Below are 25,125 nucleotides of genomic sequence, written 5' to 3'. Positions count from 1 at the left end.
ATGTCGAACATCAAGCCTAAGAAAACAATGGTGAGTACTGATTTAACGACTAAGCTTATTTTTTAAGCATCTAATTGAGGCTATACGAGCTGTGAATATTAACTGTGAGCTGATTGTGCTGCAGGTGAGCAGTGGACTGCAATCACACATTTCTGCATTCTTCTCCAAGGTAAGCTCTTCATCCCTCACACCAGGAAGCAAATTCACTTCATTATAACCATATCAGAAGTGACACACTTCACGGGTTGTAGGTTGATTGGTTGGGTGTAAAGGACTTTCTGTAACTGTACTCACTGAAGTTCAGGGCTGGTGAAGTGTCTTTCTTGTTCATTCATTCATTCATCTTCAGTAATTGCTTTATTATCCTGGTCAGGGTGGCGGAGGATCTGGGTTCTATCCCAGAGACCCTCAGCATGAGGTAAGTCTACGCCATGGATGGGACATCGGTTCATTTCAGATCACAAACACGCACACTTAGACCCACGAATGGTTTCGACTAGTCAGTCTAGCTACCGTCTAACTTTAGAGAGAGGTTACCAGGGGAAAGTTTCCAGCTGAAAAATGTGCGGCATTACGCAGAGCGCTTACATTTTTATCTCATTATACATTTGATCAGTTGAGGGTTAAGGGCCTTGCTCATGGCCCCAACAGTTGCAACATGGTCGTGCTGGGATTTGGATTGGGGCTCTTCCTTAACCACTGAGCTACTGTACCCCCGAGCGGCAAGATTCAAGCTACCAGCATGTTTTACAACATGCCAAACGTTGCAACTTGGTGGACCTTCTGATTAATTGTCCAACTTCTTAACCACCGAGCTACTCCTGCCCTTCTTGTTTTGCTTGGTGGGAATGAGTCTGAGGAGAATGTGGGGAAAAAAAATCCACAAACTTACAGGTTTGAGTTAGGGACCCAGGAGCCGTGGTGGCATTGGTGCACAGTGAACCACAACGCAGACTGCTGACTGGACTCGTGTTTCTAAGTATTAACAATAGCAAAGTTTGTGGTGACTAATGAGGTGTGTATTGTATTTATTTATTTAGCTGCTAGTTAATTTGACTATCACTTGCCTGACAAGGATAGATTAGATGATGGTAAGATTAGAGTGACACCCTTTTTAGCTCTGTGCCAACTAGATTTGATTTACCTGCAGCACTCTGAATGCTGAAAATTTTGTAAATCATATGTTTTTTATTTAATTTAATTGGGCTTGGACAATATGTATATTTGAACAGAAGTCTGATCTATCAAATCCAAATGCCAAAGAAATAATTAAATTGATAATAACTTGGTATTCTTACTTTGTACTTTAATTTTTTTCTTCCCACAGGTGCTACCAAAATCCCCAAAAAGAGGTACTGCTTTGGGGGCAAATGTAGATATCTACAATGCAAAGCAAGAAACAAGGTTCCCGCTCTCCCCCTTCACCATCCCTGAGACACCTGAAAGTGAAAAAGAATATCACTGCCAAACTCCACCCTTTTCTCTTGGTCAATGCTCTCCTGTGTCCCGTAGTCCACGTTCCCGAGCTCTCACCTGCAAGACGAAGCTCTTGTCCAACAGGTCACTGCAGCCACAAAACAAGACGAGCCCAAAATCCGGGGACACTGTTAATGTAGAGAATGTTATTGGTCATTTTAGTTCAGTGAAACGGCCGATGCACGGGTCAGAAACGTATCAGAAATCCAAGCGCCCCAGAACAGGGCAGCTAGTCAAAAGTTCTGAACAGGAATCAAGCTTAGAAGGAGATGACTTGAACAAATTTCTTCAGATTATTCGTGAAACTGGTGATTTGCACACAAAAAAATCGACGATAGACTTCCCGAAGAGCATGCATAAAAAACCTGGGAAAGCTGAGAAGATTTTATCTGAGAAGAACTGTTCAGTATTAACTTTGTCTGATAAGATACTGGGAAATATGACATCACAGAAAAAAAATGGTACTACGGGGTCGGTCACGAAATTACCACAAGTCAGTCATAAAAGCAGCTCCGGTGCAGATGAGAAGGAGAATATTCCTCTCGGTACAGAACAAAGCATGGACTTCAACAAAGTATCCAGTGAGAATCAGTCGGATCTCGTGGTGTCCTACACTTCATGGGTATGCAACAATGATGCTGGTGAAAATGAGAAGGTATCGAAACAGGCTACGAAGCTTGGTGACGATAAAAAGACCATCACAACTGCTGAGGAGAATTTCAGTTTGCTGGACGACAGCTGGTTCAATGACGAAATGGAGCAAAGTCTGGTAGAGCCAGAACATAAAAAGTCCAAACTTGAGTAAGTATTTGCTTATTTTTCTTTGCATTTATAATTACAAGAGTTCTAGTGAGGTAATGCCTCACATTAAAATTCTATCACTTAATGTTATTTATTAAATTAGTTACCATTAACATGTCTAATACTGTAGCCCTTTGTCAGAAGTAATTGAATGGTAGTTCTCTCTATAAGATAAATCACAGGTTTATATTTTATGGTCTTGTTCTCATATGTTTATTTTTTTTCGATAAATAAACGGGAATTGTGTGGTGTATTCTCTACAAAAATGGTTTTACAGCTTTGTGTAGCTGTAGCTTGTCTTGCTTTGATGTGTTGAGGCTTATGTAAGGAAAAACTTATTTAACATTCATGGAAGAAGTCTTCAGTGTCAGCACTTTTGTAAAGGACAGCGGTTAAGTCCTTTGTTTCCCTTAACTGACCCGCATTTATTGCTTATTAACATCAAGAGAGTCTCTTGTGAGTGAACGTCTGTTTATAACTGTTATAAAGGACTTGATAACAAAGTATTGTTGACTTTAAAGTGTTAACTTTAGAGTTTTATAAGAGGAATAATATAACAAATGTCCATAACGCAAGTAACATTAAAAAAAAAAAAAAACTTTGTTAAACAAATGTTTTAATTGAATATTTATGTAAATGAACCACGATGGAATCTGTTTTGTTTGTAGTGCTGCAGGATTTGGGGATAAAAAAAATAAAAATTAAATCATATTGCGATTATTTTAACGTGTATTCTAGAGCTTATTTTGATAGCCGATCCATCTATCGCAGTGTTTTCCACACATAGAGTATACTTGGGCTGGCCTCCCAGGTATATTAATGGCGGGCAAAGTATATTTGCAGACCCTTATTAAAAATCTGTCCAGGAGAACAATAATATCTATAATCTATTAATTAGTAGCAAACAGTAGACCGCTCTCGCCCTAGCAGAGTAAATATGTACATGAGCGGCAGCGCGAGAGAGGTGTACTGTCCACTATTTATTAATCCATCACAGATGGTAAAAAGAGTAAGAAGGGCGTACTAACGGGTGTGTATGTGCCACACAGAGAAACACCAAACACTCAGTAAACGGCTCTTCTTTATAAGACCCAGGAAGATTAATAAAACTCTAGCAGCACCGATCTAAGCGGCAACACAACACTGGCCATTGACCGATTAAAGGGAAAAAAAAAATAGGGTCCTTCACACACTATGAAGGAATAGGGCTGATGTCATAGCTCTTAGGCCTTAAAAACAGCTGTTTGTACTGAAGTCCTGCTGGTGTGTCGACAAAGGAGGATTTATGATGTCATGTAGAACCAAAGTTGTTGTTATTTTTAAAATGTGTACATCGTACTGCTACCATAATATGGGAACGATGTCGCAAAAATGCACAACTCACAAAATGCGCTGATTATTATTATTATTATTATTATTATTATAATTATTATTATTTTTTTTTTAAATTATTATTATTATGTGGTCACAAAGCCTAAAATAAGGCATCTGATCTTTGTTTTAAATCTGTGCTATTTTATTTATTTATTTATTTTTGCTCAGTCATGTGTGTATAACTGGTTAAAATGAAATAAAATTCAATTCACCGTATTGGCTAGATTGTGCTGAAAAAAGAATATATCTAAAGATAACTACATACTACATAATCCTGACAGCATATACTGTATATTTATTAAAACATACAGTAGTAATGCAAGAAAATTCTCTGGTGTTTCAGGACTACATGCTCTGAAACATTACCATCTTTATATACAGTGTTTAATTCTTAATTTTTATTACTTCGTCTCACTCACACTTTTTAGAAGAACTTACAAGAATTTTATTCATTAAAGTGTTTATCGTCACACTTTTACTCACTTCTCTACATGAACCAATCGACAATTAAATTTGTTGCCAACTAATTTGATTATTGATTTTAGTCTCTAGTGTTATACAGCGCTATAGCACACCTAAAGTACATTATTGCTTTTCCCGTGATATGTAACTATTTACATATTTGTTATTTACAGAAGTGCTTTTCCTATTTGCTTTGAATGTAAATAAAATAAGTAAAAGTTCCCTTTGATATTACTAATGATGTATGAGAAGAAACACCATTTTCATTAGTTGAATATTTATTACCCCAATAATTTAGACAATAACAGGGATAGCCCCATATAACAAAAATTGACAATGTCAGTAGCGGGTGTTTGTTCATTTGCCGCAATGACAGCTTGACAGCGACGTCTCATGCTCCTCACTGGCCTCATGATGTTGTCCTGGGGCAATGCGTTCCACTCTTCCACAAGTGCTACACGCAGTTTTGCCATGTCACGTGAGGTGGGGTACGATCATCCAGTCTCTGCTTCAACTGGTCCCGACGTGCTCGGGTTCAGGTCAGGGGACATTGATGGCCATACCATATGAGGCACTCCAACTTCCTGAAATCGAGCTGTGATAATACTTTACCACATCGTGGCAGAATTATCATCCATGAACAAAAAGTTAGGGGTGTGCTGGCGGAATTGGGAGATGATGATGGGTTCTATGATGTCTCTGAGGTAAGAACGTGCAGTGACTGAGCCATGTACAACAACCCAATCTGTTTTGCGCTAACTGTTGCACCTCCTCCACCAAAGCAAACCCTGGGGACCATGTTGACCTCAGCGTGTCGCTCACCTTGCCGTCTCCAGCAACGCTGACTACAATCATTTCTGTGCACAGGGCAGTGTCACTTGGTGTCAGTGGAGTTACCTGCAACGGTCTTCTGCGAATGGTTTGTCTGGAAACCCTAGTACCCCTCGCATCTCGTAAACGGGCCTGAAGCCTTGTGGCAGTTTCATAACAATGTCCGACCATAGGACCTTAGGTACTAGTCATCGTTGCGGTCTGTCACTCGTGGTGCACCACTCCTGGGTCTGTCATGAACTCTGCCAGTAGTTCTGTGTCTTGATGCAAGTCTGCTGATGACACTTTGAGACACACCAAGTTTACGAGCAACATCTGATTGCCTTCCGCCCATGGCCAGGTGGCGCTGCTTGTCCATTAAATGACGTCATGTCGTGTGTTCATAGCTGTTTGAATGATGAACTTACTGACAGTACCAGCTTTTTATACCCACAGAAGCAACGGTCCTAATTAATGCATTATTTAGATTTGCATTGGGTAAAAAAAATTTTTACGCAATATTGCTTTGTGCAGATGTGCAGCTCTTACAGCTTTTACAACCATGTTGCTGTAACTTTCTTTGACTTTTAGGAAGAAGAGAAGCATTCCTGAGCATGTCGTCCTGGCTTCTGGAGTCCATAACCGGTATTGGGTTCTAGATGTGCAGGAAACCACTGGAGCCCATGGCTACGCTGAGAAGCATTTAACCATCACTTGCTCAAAGTCTTCACACCCTACTGAGACCTGCATTTTAAAAGATGGCTGGTAGAAAACCTTACACTGTAGTGACACTGTAGAGGGATGTGGTCTTAAAGTCTGTTTTTTGTTGTTCATCATGTGTTTGTGTTATTTCAGGGAGGACACTCCAGTTGCTCATGGAGACATTATTCATCTGGAAGGGGACTGTGTTTCTGGCCTATGGGAGATTAACAGGAACTCTGGTTTCCTGATACTTATTCCTGACGTGCTTATCTCAGGGACCAGCATAGCTGGCAGTGTCCGCTGTATGAGACGAGGTGTACTTGGAGAGATGTTTAAGGTAAGACGAGTGTTTATAGTTATGAAGGACATAAGCAGTTTGATCTACTGATCTAGAGTATTCCTGGCATTAGATTTCTCAATGCATTTGCTTTGGTGAATTATAGCCAGATTGTTGCATATTATTTTACACTTAATAATCACTTTCTTCACTTTCAGAGTTTGGATGGTGGAAGCAAGCAGATGCTAAATGGGACCATAGTTCATGACATCTTTCAAAAAGCTGCCATGTCCTTAGACTTTTCTCCTGAAAAGTTAGAGAAACTTGCCAGTGAAGCCCTGCTCAGACCAAACTACCTTGGACAAATGTAAGGGGCATTAAACCATATACTGTAATATTATTAAGGGTATATCTTTTGCAGGAGTGGATGTAGTTTTAAATTCTTGCAAGTACTACTACCACGACCGTCGCCGCTTCGGATTGTTCGCTTCTATTTGTTTAGGAAATAAAAGACACTCATGCATAGTTGTGTATCGTTTAGAGAGAATCCCTGTTAGTCACCTTACGCTTAGCTTGTCTGAGATGTTGTTTGTGTTGTTGGAGTAAAACATCACCATGAAGCATCACAGCTTATTCCAATGAACATTTCACTTGGGAGATTTTGCAGTAGACACTAATAGACAATAGAGGAAGTTAATAAAGAGACAAAGTGTTGTTTAAGATGACATGACCTGAGCAGATGTGTTTTTCTGCTGGTTTTGAATGTGGACTTGTAGGTGGCAGGTAGGTGCTCTCCCCCTTCTTTAGTGCTGCATCCCACCATTGAATCTTTTAATGGTGCAGTACTTACTTTCACCCATGATTTTATGAAATTTAATTATATATATTAGGGGTTTGAATCATCAGGGACCATCCATTACGATATTAACATGATACATAGGTGCAATTAAATTTGTATTGAAATTCTTTAATTATCATGATTTTCTCAATAGCCTGTTTTTTTTTTATATATTGTTATATAATTTTTTATATAAAAGTATATGTATGTATTAATTAATGCATATATATATGTTTTCTGGCCAGGTACAGTCTGAAACTGACTCAAGCAGACATGAAGCAGGAGGTGGAGGAATATATTCCTGCGATTGCTGAATGGGCCAAAGATTATCTCTGTACCTCTCAACAGGCCAGGCAGAAACAGCTGAGTCTCAGACTGTAAGCATTATTCTCCTCTTTTATACACTGGATGGCAGATAATGGTTAATAGTGCCTTTCATTGCCTTTGTACATGAACTTGCCCAGTGAAAATAAAGTTGAATCTAATCAAATTTAATAGAACTTAATCAGGGCTGTTCGTTTAAATTGACTACTGATTTAAACCAGTGATAATTTTTTCCTATGTTGTAATGCTTTGAAACATGATTATTATTATTAGATAGATGGATGAATGGATTTTTTATTGTAATTGCATAGAGTTCAATAAAGTTAAGTCCCACTTCTTATAGTGCATGGGATATAATAAAAAGAAAGTTTAATATAAATAGAAGAGTGTACAAGTATTAAACTATTTTTTACAGATAGCTCTATGTACTTGAGACATACAAAGCTGCTGAGAAATTGCACATGTAAAACAATGTAATCCATACAATTTATACACTTTAAATATAAATAAGAATAAAAAAATAAATTAAATAAGCAGTTGCAATGTTGTACTTGAAAATATTTCACATTTGTTTGTTGAATAACAATGATCTCATGTTCCAGTTGGGGAATAAATATGACCGAAACTGCAGTTGAGTATGTAAAGTGTATATATATGTGTGTGTGTGTGTGTGTGGTGCAGGTGGTTGCTTGTTTGTGTTTAGTTCTGATTAGCTACGCTTTTGTCCTCAGTCCCAGTGATGGAGCTCTGAGCCGAGAGGACTCGAACTGCAGCATCACCGTCACTGATTTTGTGGACATTGAGGAGAACATCTGGTCTCCAAGGTTTGGTTTGAAGGGGAAAATTGATGTAACTGCAGGTGTTAGGATCCACCGGCGTGGCAAGAAGCATATAGACAAGATTGTACCATTAGAGCTAAAGACGGGCAAGGAGTCTAACTCCATTGAGCATCGCAGCCAGGTAAGAACATGTTCAACGATATAGACTAGGGCTCTTTTGATTATGATTTTTGGCTTTTAATCATTATGGAAACTCACTCTCAGCCACAACATCTTTTAAATAATGAGTTATGAAGTAATTTGTCCAAAAAGACTACTTGTTTGTCTTTGTTATCCATTACAAGCTTATGTCTTAAACAATTTTTATATTTTAGGTTATCTTATATACTCTTATGAGCACTGAGAGAAGGACAGATGCTGAGGCGGGTTTCCTCGTCTACTTGAAAACTGGCAATCTACACCCTATAGTGGGTAACCACATGGACAGAAGAGGTATTATCTTAACAGCATACACAAACAGATCCCAAATGTTAGAAAACCTAATTGTTTAGAGGTGTCTTACAAAGTCAGCTTTGTATAATCTGATCAGAGGGGAAAGTCTTTGGAAACTGTGGCACCCAAGACACTGTATTAGAGGGAAAACCTGATTAGAACATTGATATGAAACCAAGGTTTCTTTGTTTCATATGTGAATACTGATATTGATGATTTTTCTTGGTCTACACAGAGCTGATCAAGCTGAGGAACACTCTGGTGCATCATCTTAGCAACAGTCTCGTCAAGCTGGAGGGCAAAAATCAAATGGCACGTTTACCCGAAGTCATCTCGGACAAGCAGGCCTGCAAGTACTGCCCACAGAAAAGAAACTGTGCACTTTACAACAGGTACTGCACACCTCTTAGATCAGTTTGTATATATAATATTATATACATATAATCTGGGTAAGAATGGAGTTGCAGTGAGTATTGCTTTTGACCATACAGGAGAAGTATTAGGTTTAGAAACATATTTGTTGGAATATGTATGTTCATGGGCTATGGTATTAAAGGCTGAACTGTAATCAATAAAACAACAGTCTCATGGGCATTGTCTGTGGATCTATTTTTTTAGCTATACAGGAATAATAATGGATCCCTTAAAGTCAAAGACGTCAATTATGTTGATAAGAGCCTCTGCCGAGAATAGATACTTGTAGTTTTTTGGAGGTTTTTCAAGGCTACGCATGTTTTCTGTGTCCAGAGCTGTGGAGAAGGCTCACCGTCCTTCTGGAGACCCCGAGGCTTTCCTACAGCTTGAGAGTGACCATCTAAACCAGCTTCACTTACAGTACTTCAGCCATTGGTTGCTGCTCTGCAGCTTGGAGGCACGCACCATGGAGAGCAAGGGAGGACGCCGCAACATCTGGCTCCTGTCCGCTCAGGAGAGGTCGGCATTGAGACAAAGCGAATTACTATATTATTTGGAACTACATAGACATTTGGGAATGAACAATCAGCTAAATTTCTTTGTGGTCCCTCAGGGAGAAAAATGGTGGATGTGTCGGGAACATGGTATTGACAGGGAGCGTGACTACTCTCTCTGAGGGTGTGTACATACACCGCTTCAAGCGCAAGCAAGGAGACCATACACTCATCACACTGATAGTCGGGGACAGGGTGGTGATCAGCGATCAGGACTCCAGGTTTATCGGTATAGCCACTGGATACATCACCGAGATTACAAACACAGGAGTGATGTGTCATTTAGATAAGTAAGTCCCATTGTAGTTTCCTTATTTTATAGAAATTTAAATCTCATTGTTACATCCTCAGTGGTTTTTATGTTACTTTTTTTATGGAAGAATTTTATTTTAGACTATTCATCTCCATTAGGCAGCATCTTTAAGTAAAAAAACAAAAACAAAACTCTATTGTTTTAGAAATCTCTCTAAGAATTTTGCGGATATGGTATTCCGGCTGGATCAGGATGAGGGGGCTGGAGGATTGAGCACACATCTTGGAAACCTCTCCATGCTGATGGAGAACTCGCCAAACAGGTCTGCATACTAACAGACCGATAAGTGTGTTGGTATTTTTATGAGATAATTGCATTCTTGGCTTGACATATGTGATCTGTAGTGGCTCTGACCCTAAGGTTCTTTTCTGGCAGTGAAAGGCTGAGGCAGCTCATTGTGGAGTTTAAGCCTCCTCAATTCATCGATACCCTTAGCAGTGTACTGCCACGAGATGCCAAGGACACCGTTGCCAACATTCTGAAAGGTGTCTTGGTTTATATTCTTGTTTTATGATTTATGCCTGGGTTCTTACAAGCAGCTTCTGTTTTTCAAAAGCTTCGGGCATTGGGTTGCATGATATTCCTGTACTGTCAGACATTGACACATGTCATATTCTGCTTCTTAGGCCTCAACAAACCTCAGAAACAGGCCATGAAAAAGGTTCTGCTGTCCAAAGACTATACACTTATTGTTGGAATGCCTGGCACTGGAAAAACCACCACCATTTGTACTCTGGTAAGTATAAGACCTGTTTACTTCCGAATAGACCACTATTGCCAGTTACTTGCATATCTATAAATCTGTGAGATTTGTGAGAATAGTGTCCTTATATGATGTCGCTTTCAGTGCCTTTTCTGTATCTGTCTCTTCCTCAGGTGCGTATTCTGCACGCCTGTGGCTTCAGTGTACTCTTGACCAGCTACACGCATTCTGCAGTAGACAACATTTTGCTAAAGCTGAAAAGGTTTAAGGTGGGCTTCCTGCGTCTGGGCCGAGCTCAGAAAGTGCACCGTGACATCTTACCCTTCACTGAGGAGCAGCATCAGTCCAGGGGAATCAAAACCCTTGACCAGCTAGAGGATCTCTATAACAAAGAGGTACGCATACTGGAGGCTAAAAGCAGGCTGTGAAAGTAGTGAGGGAATTACAGTAACAAGTCTCGTGTGCTTATGCCCTTTTAATTAAGTTGCTGGAATACTATATTTGTATAAGTCGAAAAGTTGTAAATGTATGAAAAGTGCATTATGCTTGCAACTATATGACTGCACATAGTTTGTGAATGTGTTACTCAAAAAGCAGACATCTCATCTTTCTGTCCTCAGCTTGTTGTAGCCACTACCTGTATGGGTGTGAAGCATCCGATCTTCACCCGACGACGCTTTGATTTCTGCATTGTGGATGAGGCGTCTCAGATCAGCCAGCCTGTGTGCTTGGGCCCACTCTTCTACGCTCAGCGGTTTGTTCTTGTAGGAGATCACCAACAGCTGCCTCCTATTGTCCAAAACGCTGAGGCCAGGTACTGCTTGTAATTTTCAATAATGACCTGATTTGTATAAAGACGATGTATAGAGACAGTATAATGTATAGTATAGATTGTATAAAAATAATGTATATTTAAGAGGGTATAAAGAAAAGATAACTGAATGACATTAGAATACAACCATAAAATAAAAACAGCTTCATACAGTAGGTCAAGTGTGCTTTCACACACCAGGAATTATTTTCTGGCTTACAGGTGCTTCTGGTACTTATGTATTTTTAGTGCTGCATGCAATTTAATACAATATACTGTATGAGGGGCATTTAAGTCAAACTGGGACTTTTGATTTTGTAGAATAACAGAAAAACGTCCTTCAGTTCTCCATATAATCCCCTCTCACACCAATGCACTGATCCCAGCGTTTCACTAGTGCTTCAATACCATCAAAGTAGTTTTCTCAGTACACCAGAGCCATCTGGGGACGTGGCAATAGCTCCCGGCTGAATTCCTATGATGGGCAAGTGGTGTTTGTGAGTGATTGTGTGTAGGGAGTTCAAGGAGAATATTGTTGTTGTGGATTCTAAAAGGATTTTTCCCGTATGCTTCCTGACCCTGCAGGTGTCAAAGTCCTGGTGAGTGGACTGGGGTGCATCAGTCATCTTCTCAGCAACCTTGACATTTAATTGAACATTCATTTGTTCGATTTGGTGGATAAATGTACTATTTAATAAGAGCTATGATTTGTCAATTCTCCCCAGGGCTTTGGGCATGGATGAGAGCTTGTTCAAGCGTCTTGAGCACCACAGTCAGGCTGTAGTTCAGCTAAATGTCCAGTACAGGATGAACAGGTGGGGCACTACACGTCTGACATTAAACATTTTTGGGGTGTTTATAGTATAGCTCAAATTGACATGTTTTGTCTCTAGTCCAGAGACAAAAACAATGTCATATGCATATTCAAATCTGTGTAAGTTTCCGTAATAAACCATGTTTTAATTTAAAATACAAGTTTAATTGCATTTTAAATCAATTTTAATCATGATTGTGTTAGAGTTTGTTTGATTATACTCAGTTACTCAAGTAATGTATACTGGAATTATACAAGTAATGTATATAGTCAATTATGTATACATCAAGTAATGTAAGCGATGTAACTAAAATATCCTAAATGAAATTAAACAATTTAGCAAACTCATATGAGGGTTCACTATGTGTATGCAATATTTTGCTCAGTAATATAGACTACCCAGGCAATTTGCCATTTGGATTTGAATAAGCAAATATTTAATGTTTTAGCTGCCAAGAGTTCTTTAACACTAATTGGTTCAGTGAGTAAGAAGCTTCTCATTCTTAAACATATATCCTGTGGTCATTAAAATGATTCAGAAGGGTCAAATCATTTACCTGCATCAAGTGAAGAAATAAACAAACGAGAAGGTTGTAATGCATGTAATTAGGTTGGGAAATTACTGGAATAGTGGTCAAGCATAAATTTTGGGGAAGAAATGAGGTCGGAAAAATATCATGAATGAGATTAGAAGTTGGTAATTTCATCATAAAGCAATCTACAGGAATAATTTTCTCATACATTACCACTGAAGGTATTTGGGAAGTGCTGGAGAAGAACTTTTTTTATAGAAGACAGAAGGTTTCTCACTGTGGAAACTGCAAGCTGACAATCTTCTTGTAGCCTTCTCCTGCATTGTGGGCATCAATAACTTTTTTTTTTTTTAAGAGTCCTACACAGCTGCTTAAAGGAACCCATGGTTGTTGAGTGTCTGCAAGGTTTAAAAAGTATTTGAAATTGGCATTTACTAACGACAGCTGTTGTAAAAACAATCTGAGCTTCTTAGGGGGCCCAAACTTCCGTACACTGCCATTATAACATTTTTATTTTGGTTCAATTTATGGCATAATAACTATACTTTTAACTATGCATCAATGTTTGCTGAAAATATATATATTTTTCCATTTCCAAGAGAGACTGAGTTAACATCTTTGCAATTATTTTATTTTTTTACCAATATCTGTTGTTTATCAAGGGGTGCCTAAACTTTTGCATAAGACTGTATATAAATATAAAGATTGGGAAACTCAGTTTACTGCTCTGCTATAAATCCTGTTAATCATTTGCCATTTCTTATTTTCCCTGCAGCATGATTATGTCCCTGAGCAATGCCCTGATGTACGAGGGCAGGCTGGAGTGTGGCTCAGAGCGGACTGCCAATGCTCAGCTGCAGCTGCCCAGCATCGCCACACTAGAAAGTGAGCTGCATGTGTGTCCGCCTCAGTACACTGCCTGGATCTACACTGCACTCGAACCGCAAAAATCTGTCTGCTTTCTGGACACGTCTCAGGTCTGCTTGACAACTTCTGTTCTAACCTCATGATGTATTAAACAGTCAGGGAAGACCATTTTTACATTTTTAAAGCCCTTACTATGTTTAGGACACCACTCATGCAAAGAAATGTTGTGTAGTCTAATTGTTGCCTTTATTTTTGTTTGAAGTCTAATTAATTATGTCATTACAGGTTCCAGCTTTAGAGAGTGTGGAGAAAGGTGGAGTCAGTAATCACACAGAGGCCGTCCTGGTGCATGCTCTCATTAGCCTGCTGCTTAAGGTGATCTAGTACTAAATTTTATTGTAAATTATTCATCTAATATTACGGAACAGAAAAGCCATTTAGTCATTCAGTCTTTTGTAGGATCCCTCATCTATGTCATAACTTTAACCGAATCAGATTTTTAAGTCCTTCGCCAAGCACCCTGTATAACGTACATTTGTAACGTGGAAAGACTAAATAAAGCAGTTTATCTGGTGTTTGGTTTGGTGGAATCCTGAGAAAATAAATAGATGAAGTTATGAACCGTATAATGAATGTGGAAGAGCTTGCAGAGAAAAAGAGAGGCAGAAAGAAACCTGGGAAATTTTACACGGTCTCGGTGAAATGTAAGAATGCACCAACAAAAACAGTTGCACAGAAATTATTACAGAGCAGTCAAATGTTAAAAAATCTATCTAATACAGAATCAAATGTGTAGGTGTAGGTTCAGCTGTGAGAAGAGATGCCCCCTTGTGGAGTGTCTTCAGAATGTATTTTGGTCTGTTACCTACTTCGGTGTGGGTTAAGAGATCTTGTGAGGTAGTGTTGGGTTGTCTGTTAGTCAAAGCTATCGGTGATGTTTTCTTCAAATTCAATGGATCCACTGTGGCTGTGAGTTAGTCTAAAGGATACTGTAATTTACACCGAAATGTGTGACTCGGAATATACATCTCAAATTCAAATTTTATTGGTCACATACACAGTCATACTGTGTATACTGTGTGTACTGTGTAACATCTTACCTTGTTCCTGAGACACACTCAAGAAATTGGAATCCATCATTGTGAATACGTGGCAAAACTCACAAATCAAATGTGTATAACTGTGTATATAAGGAATGAGGAAGATCTTACAGAGAATAGAGAGAGGAAGAGAGAGACCTGGGACATTTAACACTGTCTAGGGGGAATATAAGACACTAACAAAACCTAACACTAAAAGGCAAATTTTTAGTTCTGTATCGCACGTTTAAAAATTTAACAGAAACTATAGGGAAGTTTTATTGATGTTTTAGGCTGGCTGCAGAGCAAGTGATATCGGGGTCATCGCTCCATACCGGCAGCAGCTCAAAGCTATCTCCACTTTATTGGAAGAGGATTCTTTCAGAGCTGTGGAGGTGAACACCGTGGACAAGTATCAGGGTCGGGACAAGAGCGTCATTATCGTGTCCTTTGTCAGAAGCCAGACAGATGGCAATGTAAGTAGTAAAAAAAACTCAATTATGAATTGCGTTTCCTTTGTCTGGGGATTCATGTATCAGAACATTAATTCATAAATCTTTTTAATATATATATATATATATATATATATATATATATATATATATATATATATATATATTTATTATTAATATTATTATTATTTTTTTTTTATATATAATTTTTTTTACATTTATAATGGAGAATGGTCAATCAGCCAGTGAATTTTTCAGCTTGATCAGCCATGACCTGTCAGTCTTGGTCATAACCGAGTCTGTTTCAAGTGCACAAACTTCTGAGTGCTGCAACAGAAACTCGTTTTTAAAATGTAAAACATTACCGTTTCTTTTTAATCCTACACAACGGCATCCAGTGTCAAAGATACGTGCTACTCAGTAAAGATGTAGCTTTTTCTTAAATTCAGTTAAATGTTCTTGTATGTCTATAAGTTAATTTATTGTTTAAATGTCACCCTTGATTTTTAAATGTGAAAACTATTGTTCCCGATCTCATAAGGAATTTACCACCCTTAAATACTCATGTTCAATTCAGTTGTAAAGCTGTTGAATACAGCTAAGATAAGAAACTTTAGTGTTATGAAAAGTAGTATAGAAATGGGATGTTTATAAAAATTGTGTTACTTACAGAATCGCAATATAAATCGAATAGACACCTGGGTATCATGATAAAATCATATCTTGTGGTAACTGGTGATTCCCAGAGGCACGTCACTCAGCGTCACTCACAATGTTCTTCTCAAGGCTGTGGTGATGGGGCTCTTGAAGGCATGCATGCACTCTTGCATACAAAGAACCTTTTAAACTCGCACATCAAACTCACAATAAAGAAAGTTAAACTACCAAATGATACAGAAGCATAGTGATCAATAATATTAGACTACAATAAAATCATATTTTCTAATACACTCACCCCCTCCCTGTGTGTTTGTGTTTTAGCTGGGAGAACTGCTTAAAGACTGGCGAAGGCTGAATGTGGCCATCACCAGAGCCAAACATAAACTGCTGATGCTGGGCTCGGCTCCGGCAATGCGTCTCTACGCTCCACTGGAGAAACTTCTCACTCATATGCAGCAGGAGAACATGATATCCTTTATATATATATCTGCTTTGGTTTTAGTGCTATGGAAACAAGGTTTACTTACACTGTGCTTTTTATTTTTTTTCCCTGTATAAGCTGGTAGTCCCTGATTTACGAAAGTTTGAGTTCTGCAAATACAAACGAACGCGGTTCTACCTTCGGTTCAATCACAGAAGTAGCTTGTGTATTATCCAAAAAAATAGACACTGCAATGCACTGGATACCAATATTTACAATAATTTCAATGTGGAAGTAAATGTATAAAATGTCCAATGTCCGGTATATTGTATGTGTGGGGGAGCGGAAGAAATGAGTCGTCCTTCCTGGTTTTATCCAATCAGTCCGGAGGCACAATGATGGAAAATGGCTGTCCTGTGAAGCTGTCCTGATGGTGAATAATCCCAATTTTAGAAAATCCTTAACAAAACAAAGTTTACAGTCTAATACAGTGGAAAACAGCTCTGAGACAAAATGGCATCCGGGATTCCCCTCACGATTTAAAGGCGCAGAGACAACACTGTTAGATTTGTATGAGATTCATTTCCTTAGGTGCAATTATGTTTTTTGGCTAAAAAAAACGTAATTGTTGGGAAAGGGTCCAGATTTAGTCAAATGGATTGGTATGCATTGTATATTTGTGCTAAAGGCGTAGAAGACTCACTTTGTCCGACTTAAGAACATGCTCGCGGAATGGAACTAGTTCGTAAGTCATGGACTACCTGTATATATGACTCATAAGTCGTCTTTGCAATTTAATAGATTGTAATAGATATATTTAGGTTAAAATAGAGAAGTGATAGCTTCCACTGTTATTTAGTCTAACTTTTAGCGAGGTGGTGGTTAAAGTACTTATAATTTTTAAAATGGTTCTGGAATGGTTTCATCAAAATGACTAACCTTCATCTTCCATCCAGCTGATGCCACCACTCATTGAAATCTGCCTAAGATGCACCAGAGCTAATGTCCAGCCCAGAAAAAAAGTGAAGACAGTCAGTAAATGAAGAAGCGTTTTGTAGATCATATTTTCATACTTTATTTTAAAAACTACAGGATTATTGTAGGCCTAGAAGGACAATTAAACATGTTTTAAAAATTACTGATAACATTATACTCCTTAACTTGAACTACATCTGCCAGCTGCCACCTGCTGCTCATGAAGCACTACCTCGCATCAAATTGTGACGTTTATTGGATCCAAACACTTCTGTAGCTTTTTATTGCTAACTCCTAATGCAGGCTTATAATGTTAGAAGTTTCTTTATACCTGAATGGGAGTTCTGAATATAAGTACATATACCTCATGTTTAATGACCGACTGTTTTTGCTGTGATGTAATTCTTACCTCATTTTACAAAGTTTACAATGTTTTATATTCCGTTGTGATTTTTTATATGCTTTTAATGGAGATAATTTTTTAAAACAAATATACTTAATGTATTTTGTATGTAAATAGTCTTTTGAGATTTTGTGTTTTCCTGTAATAAAGTTATTTAAGTATTTATTTTCTAGCTTTGTCATAAATTGTTTTTTTTTAACAATAAATTTTTATGAAATGTAAATTTTTACCAAACACATTTCCTATAATTAGTTACTAAATTATTCTGCTGGCCTAAAATGTATCATTAAAATTATCAATGAGTAAAATTAGTTTTACATTCCTATCAGTAATCAGTGAAATATTGATAGGGCTATATCATTTTCTACAGTTTGAGGATTCCTCGAAGTAAGACAACTGCTTGTCCAGCGATGTCAACTCTGTCTCCTCGCAGTTCCAGCTCGAGTTCACCACCACGTCTAGAGCACTGGTAGGCTGTCACACAAACAAAAACCAAGGCTGTGAATTAAGTCGGTTTTAAAAAATTGATCATCCTTTTCTGGATGTCTAAAATGAGTTATCATTCCAAAATTTGTATTGTGTTCAAACTTAAGTATAATCTGGATTTTTCTGAATTGATTTATTATATTTGTCTTTTCATAGGACCTCATTTCTATTAATGTAATAGCAGGTAATATGTAAGGGTTACCCGCATGTTTATAAAATGTATTTTTAAAACTAGGATTTAAAGACCAGTGTTTTGTACAGGGAGATGATGGCCAACCATGTCCCTGATCAACCATGACCCTGATCAGAATAAAGCAATTACTGCTGGTCAATAAATTGATCCATATTATTTAAGTGAGGAGCCTAAATATTTTTTTAAAATATTTGAAATTTATTATTTGTACATAGTGGTGCATAATTTGTGCCCTACCCTGTTAATATTTTTGAAAATCAAACCGATCATCATAAAAAAAGAAATTTAAGTTCTAAACCGAAAAGAAGGTTTTGAAAAATGTCTCAATTTCTGGCAAACCAAAAGAGAGGGAAGATTTTAATAGGCTTCATTACCTAACATTTTCTTCTTTCCCAGTTTCTCAGACCAGTAAGCAGCAAGAACTGTATGTGCAGAGCCTTAAGGGGGGAAAAACGAAAGAAAAAAATGTGAGGTTGAAAAAAAGACGTTTAGTCAAAGTAGACCTATAATGTATAGCATAAGAAAAGTTTATTATGCAACTTCAATTTTAAAGTGTTTAAAAATTTTTAAGTATCATTAACCCAGTAGTATTACTAGCATTACCACGGTAATAGTACAAACCCGATTCCAAAAAAGTTGGGACACTGTACAAATTGCAAATAAAAACAATGCAATGAAATGGAAGTTTCAAATTTCAATATTTTATTCAGAATAGAATATGGATAAAATATCATATAATATCATCCAAAGATTCAATTAATTTGGAAAATCTCTGTGCATAAGGGTCAAGCCCGGAAGACCATACTGGATGCCCATGATCTTCGGGCACTTAGACGGCACTGTATCACGTACAGGAATGCTACTGTAATGGAAATCACAAAAACATGGGCTCAGGAATACTTCCAGAAAAAACACAATCCATCTTGCCATTTGTCGTTGCCGGTTAAAACTGTATAGGTTAAAAAAAAAGCTATATCTAATCATGATCCAGAAGCGCAGGTGTTATCTCTGAGCCAAGGCTCATTTAAAATGGACTGTGGCAAAGTGCTTACACATCTGGAAAGGCACCATCAACGCTAAAAGGTATATCCAAGTTCTAAAACAGCATATGCTCCCATCCAGACGTCGTCTCTTTCAGGGAAGACCTTGCATTTTCCAACATGACAATGCCGGATTACATACTGCATCAATTACAACATCATGGCTGTGTAGGAGAAGGATCCGGCTACCGAAATGGCCAGGCTGCAGAGCTTTCACCCATAGAAAAACATTTGGTGCATTATGAAGAGGAAGATGCGACAAAGAAGACCTAAGACAGTTGAACAACTAGAAGCCTGTATTAGAGGCTGTCCTAAACTTGAGCAACTTGTCTCCTCAGTTCCCAGATGTTTGCAGACTGTTATAAAAAGAAGAGTGGATTCCACACAGTGATAAACATGGCCTTCTCCCAACTGATGTGTTGATGCCATGAAATTTAAAATCAACTTATTTTTTCCTTAAAATGATAAATTTTCTCAGTTTAAACATTTAATGTGTCATCAATGTTGTATTCTGAATAAAATATTGAAATTTAAAACTTCCACTTCATTGCATTCTGTTTTTATTCACAATTTTGTGTCCCAACTTTTTCGGAATCAGGTTTGTGCATTTCAGTGTAGGCTGCTACTTTTCATGATACACGGTACTGTGCGTACGTTGTAATATTATATAATGTAGATTAAATGTGTAAAAATGGAACAAATGTTTTACGGTGACTTGCTGCAATTTAAAAAATTGGATGTTCATGTAACAACCTCATCAGCAACCTCATTTCCCTTCTCATCTGCTCCAACCACTCAGCATTCAGCATCACCAGTAGACTAATTACCTGCCTGATCTGCACCCGTTTCAGACTGGTTCATGAATTGAAGTTAAATGTGTTTTTATGGTTTAGTGATTTATACAGTAGGTTACTGTGTAGCTTAATAAACAGAAAACATTTATCTGAAGCTGGTCAGGTATAGGAACTGGACTGAAATGAGATTTAAAAGTGAGAAACAAAAATTCTTCAGGAAGCCTGGAGAACTATTTCTCAAAACTACATTAAAATGCAAGAAGGTCTCACTGTTGGAAAGTAAAATCTGAAGAAATGAGGGGTGGATTAAGAACACACATGACCTGCAGTAATGTTTTGGTTTTACATGATGAGTAATGAGATTATTATAATGAAGTGCCTGACATGCCTGTAACTGCTGTAACATGCATTGGACACAATGTTATCAACCCTGTTATACAGGGTTAACCCCAGCACATTATCAATTGTTATAATATTTAAGATCCAGTAATGAAAGTGATGTTCCTAGGTGACCCCAATGCATTATCTCTGGTACAAATTCAATGTTTTGTGCTTGGCAAGAATGTTGGAAATGCTACTTTTATGCAAGGGGTGGCACCCTTGACAGAATAGACTAACATGAACATCTGTATTTGTAGGCACAGGGACAATTATTTGTAACTCCCTACTAGGAGTGGTTTAAGAGTTAGAAGCTTACCAGTAACAGGATCTTCAGGAACTCCAACCCACGGTGCAAAGTTACGGGAGTAGAAGTCATATCCTGGCTGTGAGTTTGGTGCTGCTTTCACGGTGATGATGAGACTCTTAACCCTTCCACAATCTTCACTTTTCAGCAGAGACTCAGAGACCGGACTCAAGGAAGTAAGTACAGACCTTCAGCCAAAGGTCAGCTATTATTCTCATTGTGTATGAAGCGTTTACAAATGATTAACTTGTGAAGTCTGGACATTTTAGGAAACAGGATAGCCTACTTTTCGAAGAACAAACATTTTTTAGCTTGAAAGTAAACATTTCACTGCAAGCATTTCCCTGCTAATCATACTGTATGTGGTTGTAATGAATAGAAAAAAATAATTTAATAAGAAATAAGAGAAAATAATTTAAATTGTATGATTTATTAAATTAAAAAGAAACTTGATTCTTAATTTTCATTCTTGAAATGTCTGATTCTCCTGTACCTGTCACATGTATCCAGCAAACGCACTAGCAGCTTCTTTGTTGTTTTACAGTGACACACCTCCTGAATTGGCAGGTCTCCAACAGCAGCCTATACATTTTGAGAAAATAATTATAGCAGTCTATGCTGTTTTTTTAGGTAAACAAAACAGCTTTTGAACAAGATCTTTAAAAAAATTATAAAAATCTAATCTTACCTTAAGAATGTCATTAAATTTCTTTTTGTCCTACATGAAAAATATAGACAAATATATCACATACATGCACACACACACACACACACTGAACAACCATAACCGTATAACTACCGACAGGTGAAATAAATAACATTGGTTTTTCTTATTGTAAAGGCAATTGTGAAAGCAAGTGAAACGACAGTTCTCAAGGTCTTTGTGTTTAAAGCGGGGAAAAAAAGCATTAAAATGGCTTAATGGGCCAAATTTTAAGCACCTCCAAAATAGCAGGTCTTGTGGAGTGTTCTTGAAATGCAATCCCTAATCCCTTATCAAAGGTGGTCTGAGGAATGGGTGAGAACGATCTCGCAGAAAAGGTACTAATTTCTGAAAAAGTGAATTGAACCTGTGATAGAAAGGTGTCAGAATACACTGCAAATTTAAAACATGCTGTGTATGCCCATGCTAAGGGGCAGGGTTGGCTCAGAGGGATAAGGCACTGAGTTACTGATTAGAAGATCGGCGGTTCGACCCCCAGCTCCAGCAGGTTGCCACTGTTGGGCCCTTGAGCAAGGTCCTTAACCCTAACTGCTCCAGGGGCGCCGTATCATGGCTGACCCTGCGCTCTGACCCCAGTTACGCTGGGATATGTGAAGAAGGAATTTTACTGTGCTTTAATGTATATGTGACAAATAAATGCTTAACTTAACTGAACCATTTCCACTGCTGAACACACCTACAAGGGGTATATGTGTATTAGAACCGTTCCATGGAGCAATGGAAGCATTTACTCCATGTGGATGGCTGGGTTCCTGCACACCGCTTGTCTGTTTTTGCTATACCGCTCTAAAAAGTTTTCTTGATTTCATTTCTTTTGAAATAATCCATTCTGACTGCTAACTTTATATTTTTTTCTTTTGCTCTGACAATGTTATTCAGTAAATTACTTCGCATGTATAGTTATAGACGGGAGAAAAACTCTGGTTTGCTTAACTGTGTGCATGTTCATGTCTTCTGCCACTGTGAGGTAAATGGAAACATTGCAAATTTGGCCACTGGTTCTCACAGTTAATATTTTTCCACTGATTACATTTGGTTATGGAGCTTGATTTTGAACACCCGTGGAGACCATGATCTCAGTGCTTTACAGTAACCATAGTGCATCTGGTTGGAATTCTTCTCCAAGCTTTTTCTACACAGTGTCTACCATCAGATTTATCTAGGTTAAATCTAAAGTCATTTAAAATTATTTGGACTTAACCTTCTATACCTGGAATTTCTCATTGATGATCTCTAAGTGGATCTGTTATTCTTACTGCCGCCTTCTTTGTCTTTCGGCTGTTCCCTTTCAGGGGTCGCCACAGCGAATCATCTGCCTCCATCTAACCCTATCCTCTGCATCCTTTTCTCTCGCACCAACTAACTTCATGTCCTCTCTCACTGCATCCATAAATCTCCTCTTTGGTCTTCCTCTAGACCTCCTGCCTGGCAGTTCCAACCTCAGCATCCTTCTACCGATATATCCACCATCTCTCCTCTGAACATGTCCAAACCACCTCAATCTGGCCTCTCTGACTTTATCTCCAAAACATCTAACGTGGGTTGTCCCTCTGATGAACTCATTCTTGATCCTATCCATTCTTGTCACCACCAAGGAGAACCTCAACATCTTCAGCTCTGCTACCTCCAACTCTGCCTCCTGTCTTTTCTTCAGCGCCACTGTCTCTAAGCCGTAGAGCATTGCTGGTCTCACCACTGTACATCTTCCCTTACATTCTCGCTGATACTCTTTTGTCACATAACACTCCTGAGACTTTTTTCCACCCATTCCAACCTGCCTGTACCCGCCTATTCACCTCCTTTCCACACTCTCCGTTGCTCTGGACCGTTGACCCTAAGTACTTAAAGTCCTGCACCTTCTTTACCTCTGCTCCCTGTAGCCTCACCGTTCCTCTTGGGTTCCTCTCATTCTCACACACACATGTATTTCATCTTACTGCGGCTAACCTTCATTCCTCTGCTTTCCAGAGCGTACCTCCACCTCTCCAAATATTATATATACGTATGTATGTGTGTATATGTGTATATATATGTATACACTTATGGAGACTACTTGTGGAGACTATTTTAAAATCTAAATATTTTTAGATATTTAGTGAAATGTGTACAGTAGGCTTTTTTTTATCAATCATTTACATTTACATTTAGGCATTTGGCAGACGCTCTTATCTCATTACACATCTGAGCAGTTGAGGGTTAAGGGCCTTGCTCAAGGGCCCACCAGTGGCAACTTGGTGGTTGTGGGGTTTGAACCTGGGATCTTCTGAACCGTAGTCCAATGCCTTAACCACTGAGCTACCCCTGGCCCAATCATCATCCTTAAAATCATATTTATTGGTTTTAATAATGTGGTGTCCTAGTATCTTTGTGGCATATATGTTTGTGTGTCTGTACCTGGACTTCTGGCTTATTAAGAGGAAAGTCCATCACTAATGAGTCACCCCGCTGATGCACCAGCAGCTCTCCACTCAGAGTCTCAAAGGCCAGCACAGAGTTGGTGTTTTCTAAGAAATTCTATAGCTTTAATATAGTTGTATTTATCATTCCTGAGCATTACTGCAAAATTATACAAATAAACTCCTTTTACTTTTCTCGTAAAAGAGCACAGCTGCTGAAGCCAGTGTTGCATGACCGCAAAGTCTGATCTCATTTGTAGGGGTGAACCAACGTAAGCCAAACCTTGCTCCTGTAAAAGTCCATTTATTAAAACAGCAGCATCATACCTGTTTAGATGTTGTAAATGCAGTGACAAAGAGATCACATTGCACAACAATGCCTGTTCAAGTATAGTTGAATTTGGATTAACTATGCACTAGGTAAATACTATTGCAAGAAAATGTTTGTACAGCATGTCATTATAATTTTGAATATGGATCTGAAAAATGCTGGTAATGGATGTAATTTTGCTGAAGTTGCACATAGTAGATGTCTCTTTGCATCAACAACTACTCATAAACTTTAACCTAAAGAACAACTGAGGTTGGAACTTGTCCTTAATAATCACACACACTTCAGATGTGGTGACTTGATTAAAAATTAAAATGTATAGGGTTACAACTGGAAAAAGCAGCCACAAACCCAGCAGTAAAATGTGCGACAAACATGACATCTTAAATGCATATAATTAACTGCATTGTCTTGCAGCGGTGAGTACCTGAACAAAAATCTTCTGTTGGTTTCAGACAGGTGATGAATGCAGTCTCAGACAAGTTCATTTCAGCTGCTATTTTCTGATAAAGCTCCTCTTTCAGTTCCTGGATATGTTAAAAACAATGCATGGTAAAACCCACTGCCCATATTGACTGTAGATAAATTTGTTTATTCTGTTTTACTAAAGACTTACATTCTCTAAAAGACAGATCGCAGCAGGGTTTCCTTTAAAAGGCAAATTAGTAAAGGCATCAACAGTATATACTGGAATCTCCATTAGTGATCCTTAGACGTCCCTAATATTCCTATATTAGAATTTGTAGGTGGACTGGATATCAACACCAGTACAACATGGATTTTGTGCTGCAGAATATTACACAACATGGAGTTTGACCTTGGGGTGTTGCGTAATTTTAAAGAGACAGCTCCCTGTAATTTCAATGACTTTTGTTTTGGAATGAGCTTTTGGTTTATACTCTTTCTGCAGCCTGATTATAATTTCTGTATTTCTAAAGAAAAGAGTGATTTTAGAGCAAGAATGAAGACTGTTATTGTGTTTTTGCAAAAAAAAAAACATTTTGATAAAAAAACAAAAACAAAGAAGGTGACCCCTTTATATTTCTGACTGCTGCCCATGCCGCTGAAAAATTGAGGAAACCAAGAGTGCTAACTTAAGTGTGTGTGTGTGTGTGTTTGTGTGTGTCTGAATGTAATTGATG

The 25,125-nt window shown here is 38.2% G+C and overlaps 2 protein-coding genes across 2 annotated transcripts; one reads left to right on the top strand and one right to left on the bottom strand.

Annotated features, from left to right (window-relative positions):
* Positions 1-17,230, top strand: dna2 (DNA replication helicase/nuclease 2). Its single transcript, XM_053501984.1, has 24 exons — positions 1-30; positions 125-169; positions 374-418; positions 1,328-2,277; positions 5,515-5,688; positions 5,779-5,962; positions 6,121-6,269; positions 6,986-7,117; positions 7,796-8,024; positions 8,218-8,335; positions 8,571-8,727; positions 9,083-9,268; positions 9,363-9,593; positions 9,762-9,878; positions 9,992-10,101; positions 10,243-10,352; positions 10,493-10,714; positions 10,940-11,133; positions 11,856-11,945; positions 13,253-13,454; positions 13,630-13,719; positions 14,717-14,899; positions 15,857-16,005; positions 17,129-17,230. The coding sequence occupies exons 1-24, from the start codon at positions 1-3 to the stop codon at positions 17,178-17,180; spliced, it is 4,149 nt and encodes a 1,382-aa protein (XP_053357959.1). The 3' UTR covers positions 17,181-17,230.
* Positions 16,880-24,769, bottom strand: pbld (phenazine biosynthesis like protein domain containing). The gene is made up of 9 exons (XM_053502461.1): positions 24,600-24,769; positions 24,411-24,510; positions 23,844-23,942; positions 23,651-23,760; positions 21,221-21,250; positions 21,026-21,114; positions 20,545-20,720; positions 18,388-18,450; positions 16,880-17,808 (listed from the first exon to the last, which is right to left on the bottom strand). Exons 1-9 carry the CDS (start codon positions 24,681-24,683, stop codon positions 17,699-17,701), a joined length of 861 nt encoding a protein of 286 aa, XP_053358436.1. The 5' UTR covers positions 24,684-24,769; the 3' UTR covers positions 16,880-17,698.
* Between the last annotated feature and the right edge of the window lie 356 nt (positions 24,770-25,125).

Source organism: Clarias gariepinus, chromosome 8, assembly GCF_024256425.1.
Source record: "Clarias gariepinus isolate MV-2021 ecotype Netherlands chromosome 8, CGAR_prim_01v2, whole genome shotgun sequence".
NCBI lineage: Eukaryota > Metazoa > Chordata > Actinopteri > Siluriformes > Clariidae > Clarias > Clarias gariepinus.
This window is presented reverse-complemented; position numbering and strand designations above follow the sequence as displayed.

Excerpts from the sequence above, each read along its gene's own strand:
- dna2 (XM_053501984.1), top strand. The coding sequence starts at position 1 with ATGTCGAACATCAAGCCTAAGAAAACAATG. Across the intron at positions 31-124 it reads TCAAGCCTAAGAAAACAATG|GTGAGCAGTGGACTGCAATC; the intron begins GTGAGTACTGAT and ends ATTGTGCTGCAG. Across the intron at positions 2,278-5,514 it reads CATAAAAAGTCCAAACTTGA|GAAGAAGAGAAGCATTCCTG; the intron begins GTAAGTATTTGC and ends TTTGACTTTTAG.
- pbld (XM_053502461.1), bottom strand. The coding sequence starts at position 24,683 with ATGGAGATTCCAGTATATACTGTTGATGCCTTTACTAATTTGCCTTTT. Across the intron at positions 24,511-24,599 it reads CGATCTGTCTTTTAGAGAAT|GAACTGAAAGAGGAGCTTTA; the intron begins GTAAGTCTTTAG and ends TAACATATCCAG. Across the intron at positions 23,761-23,843 it reads TGTGCTCTTTTACGAGAAAA|AAAACACCAACTCTGTGCTG; the intron begins GTAAAAGGAGTT and ends AGAATTTCTTAG.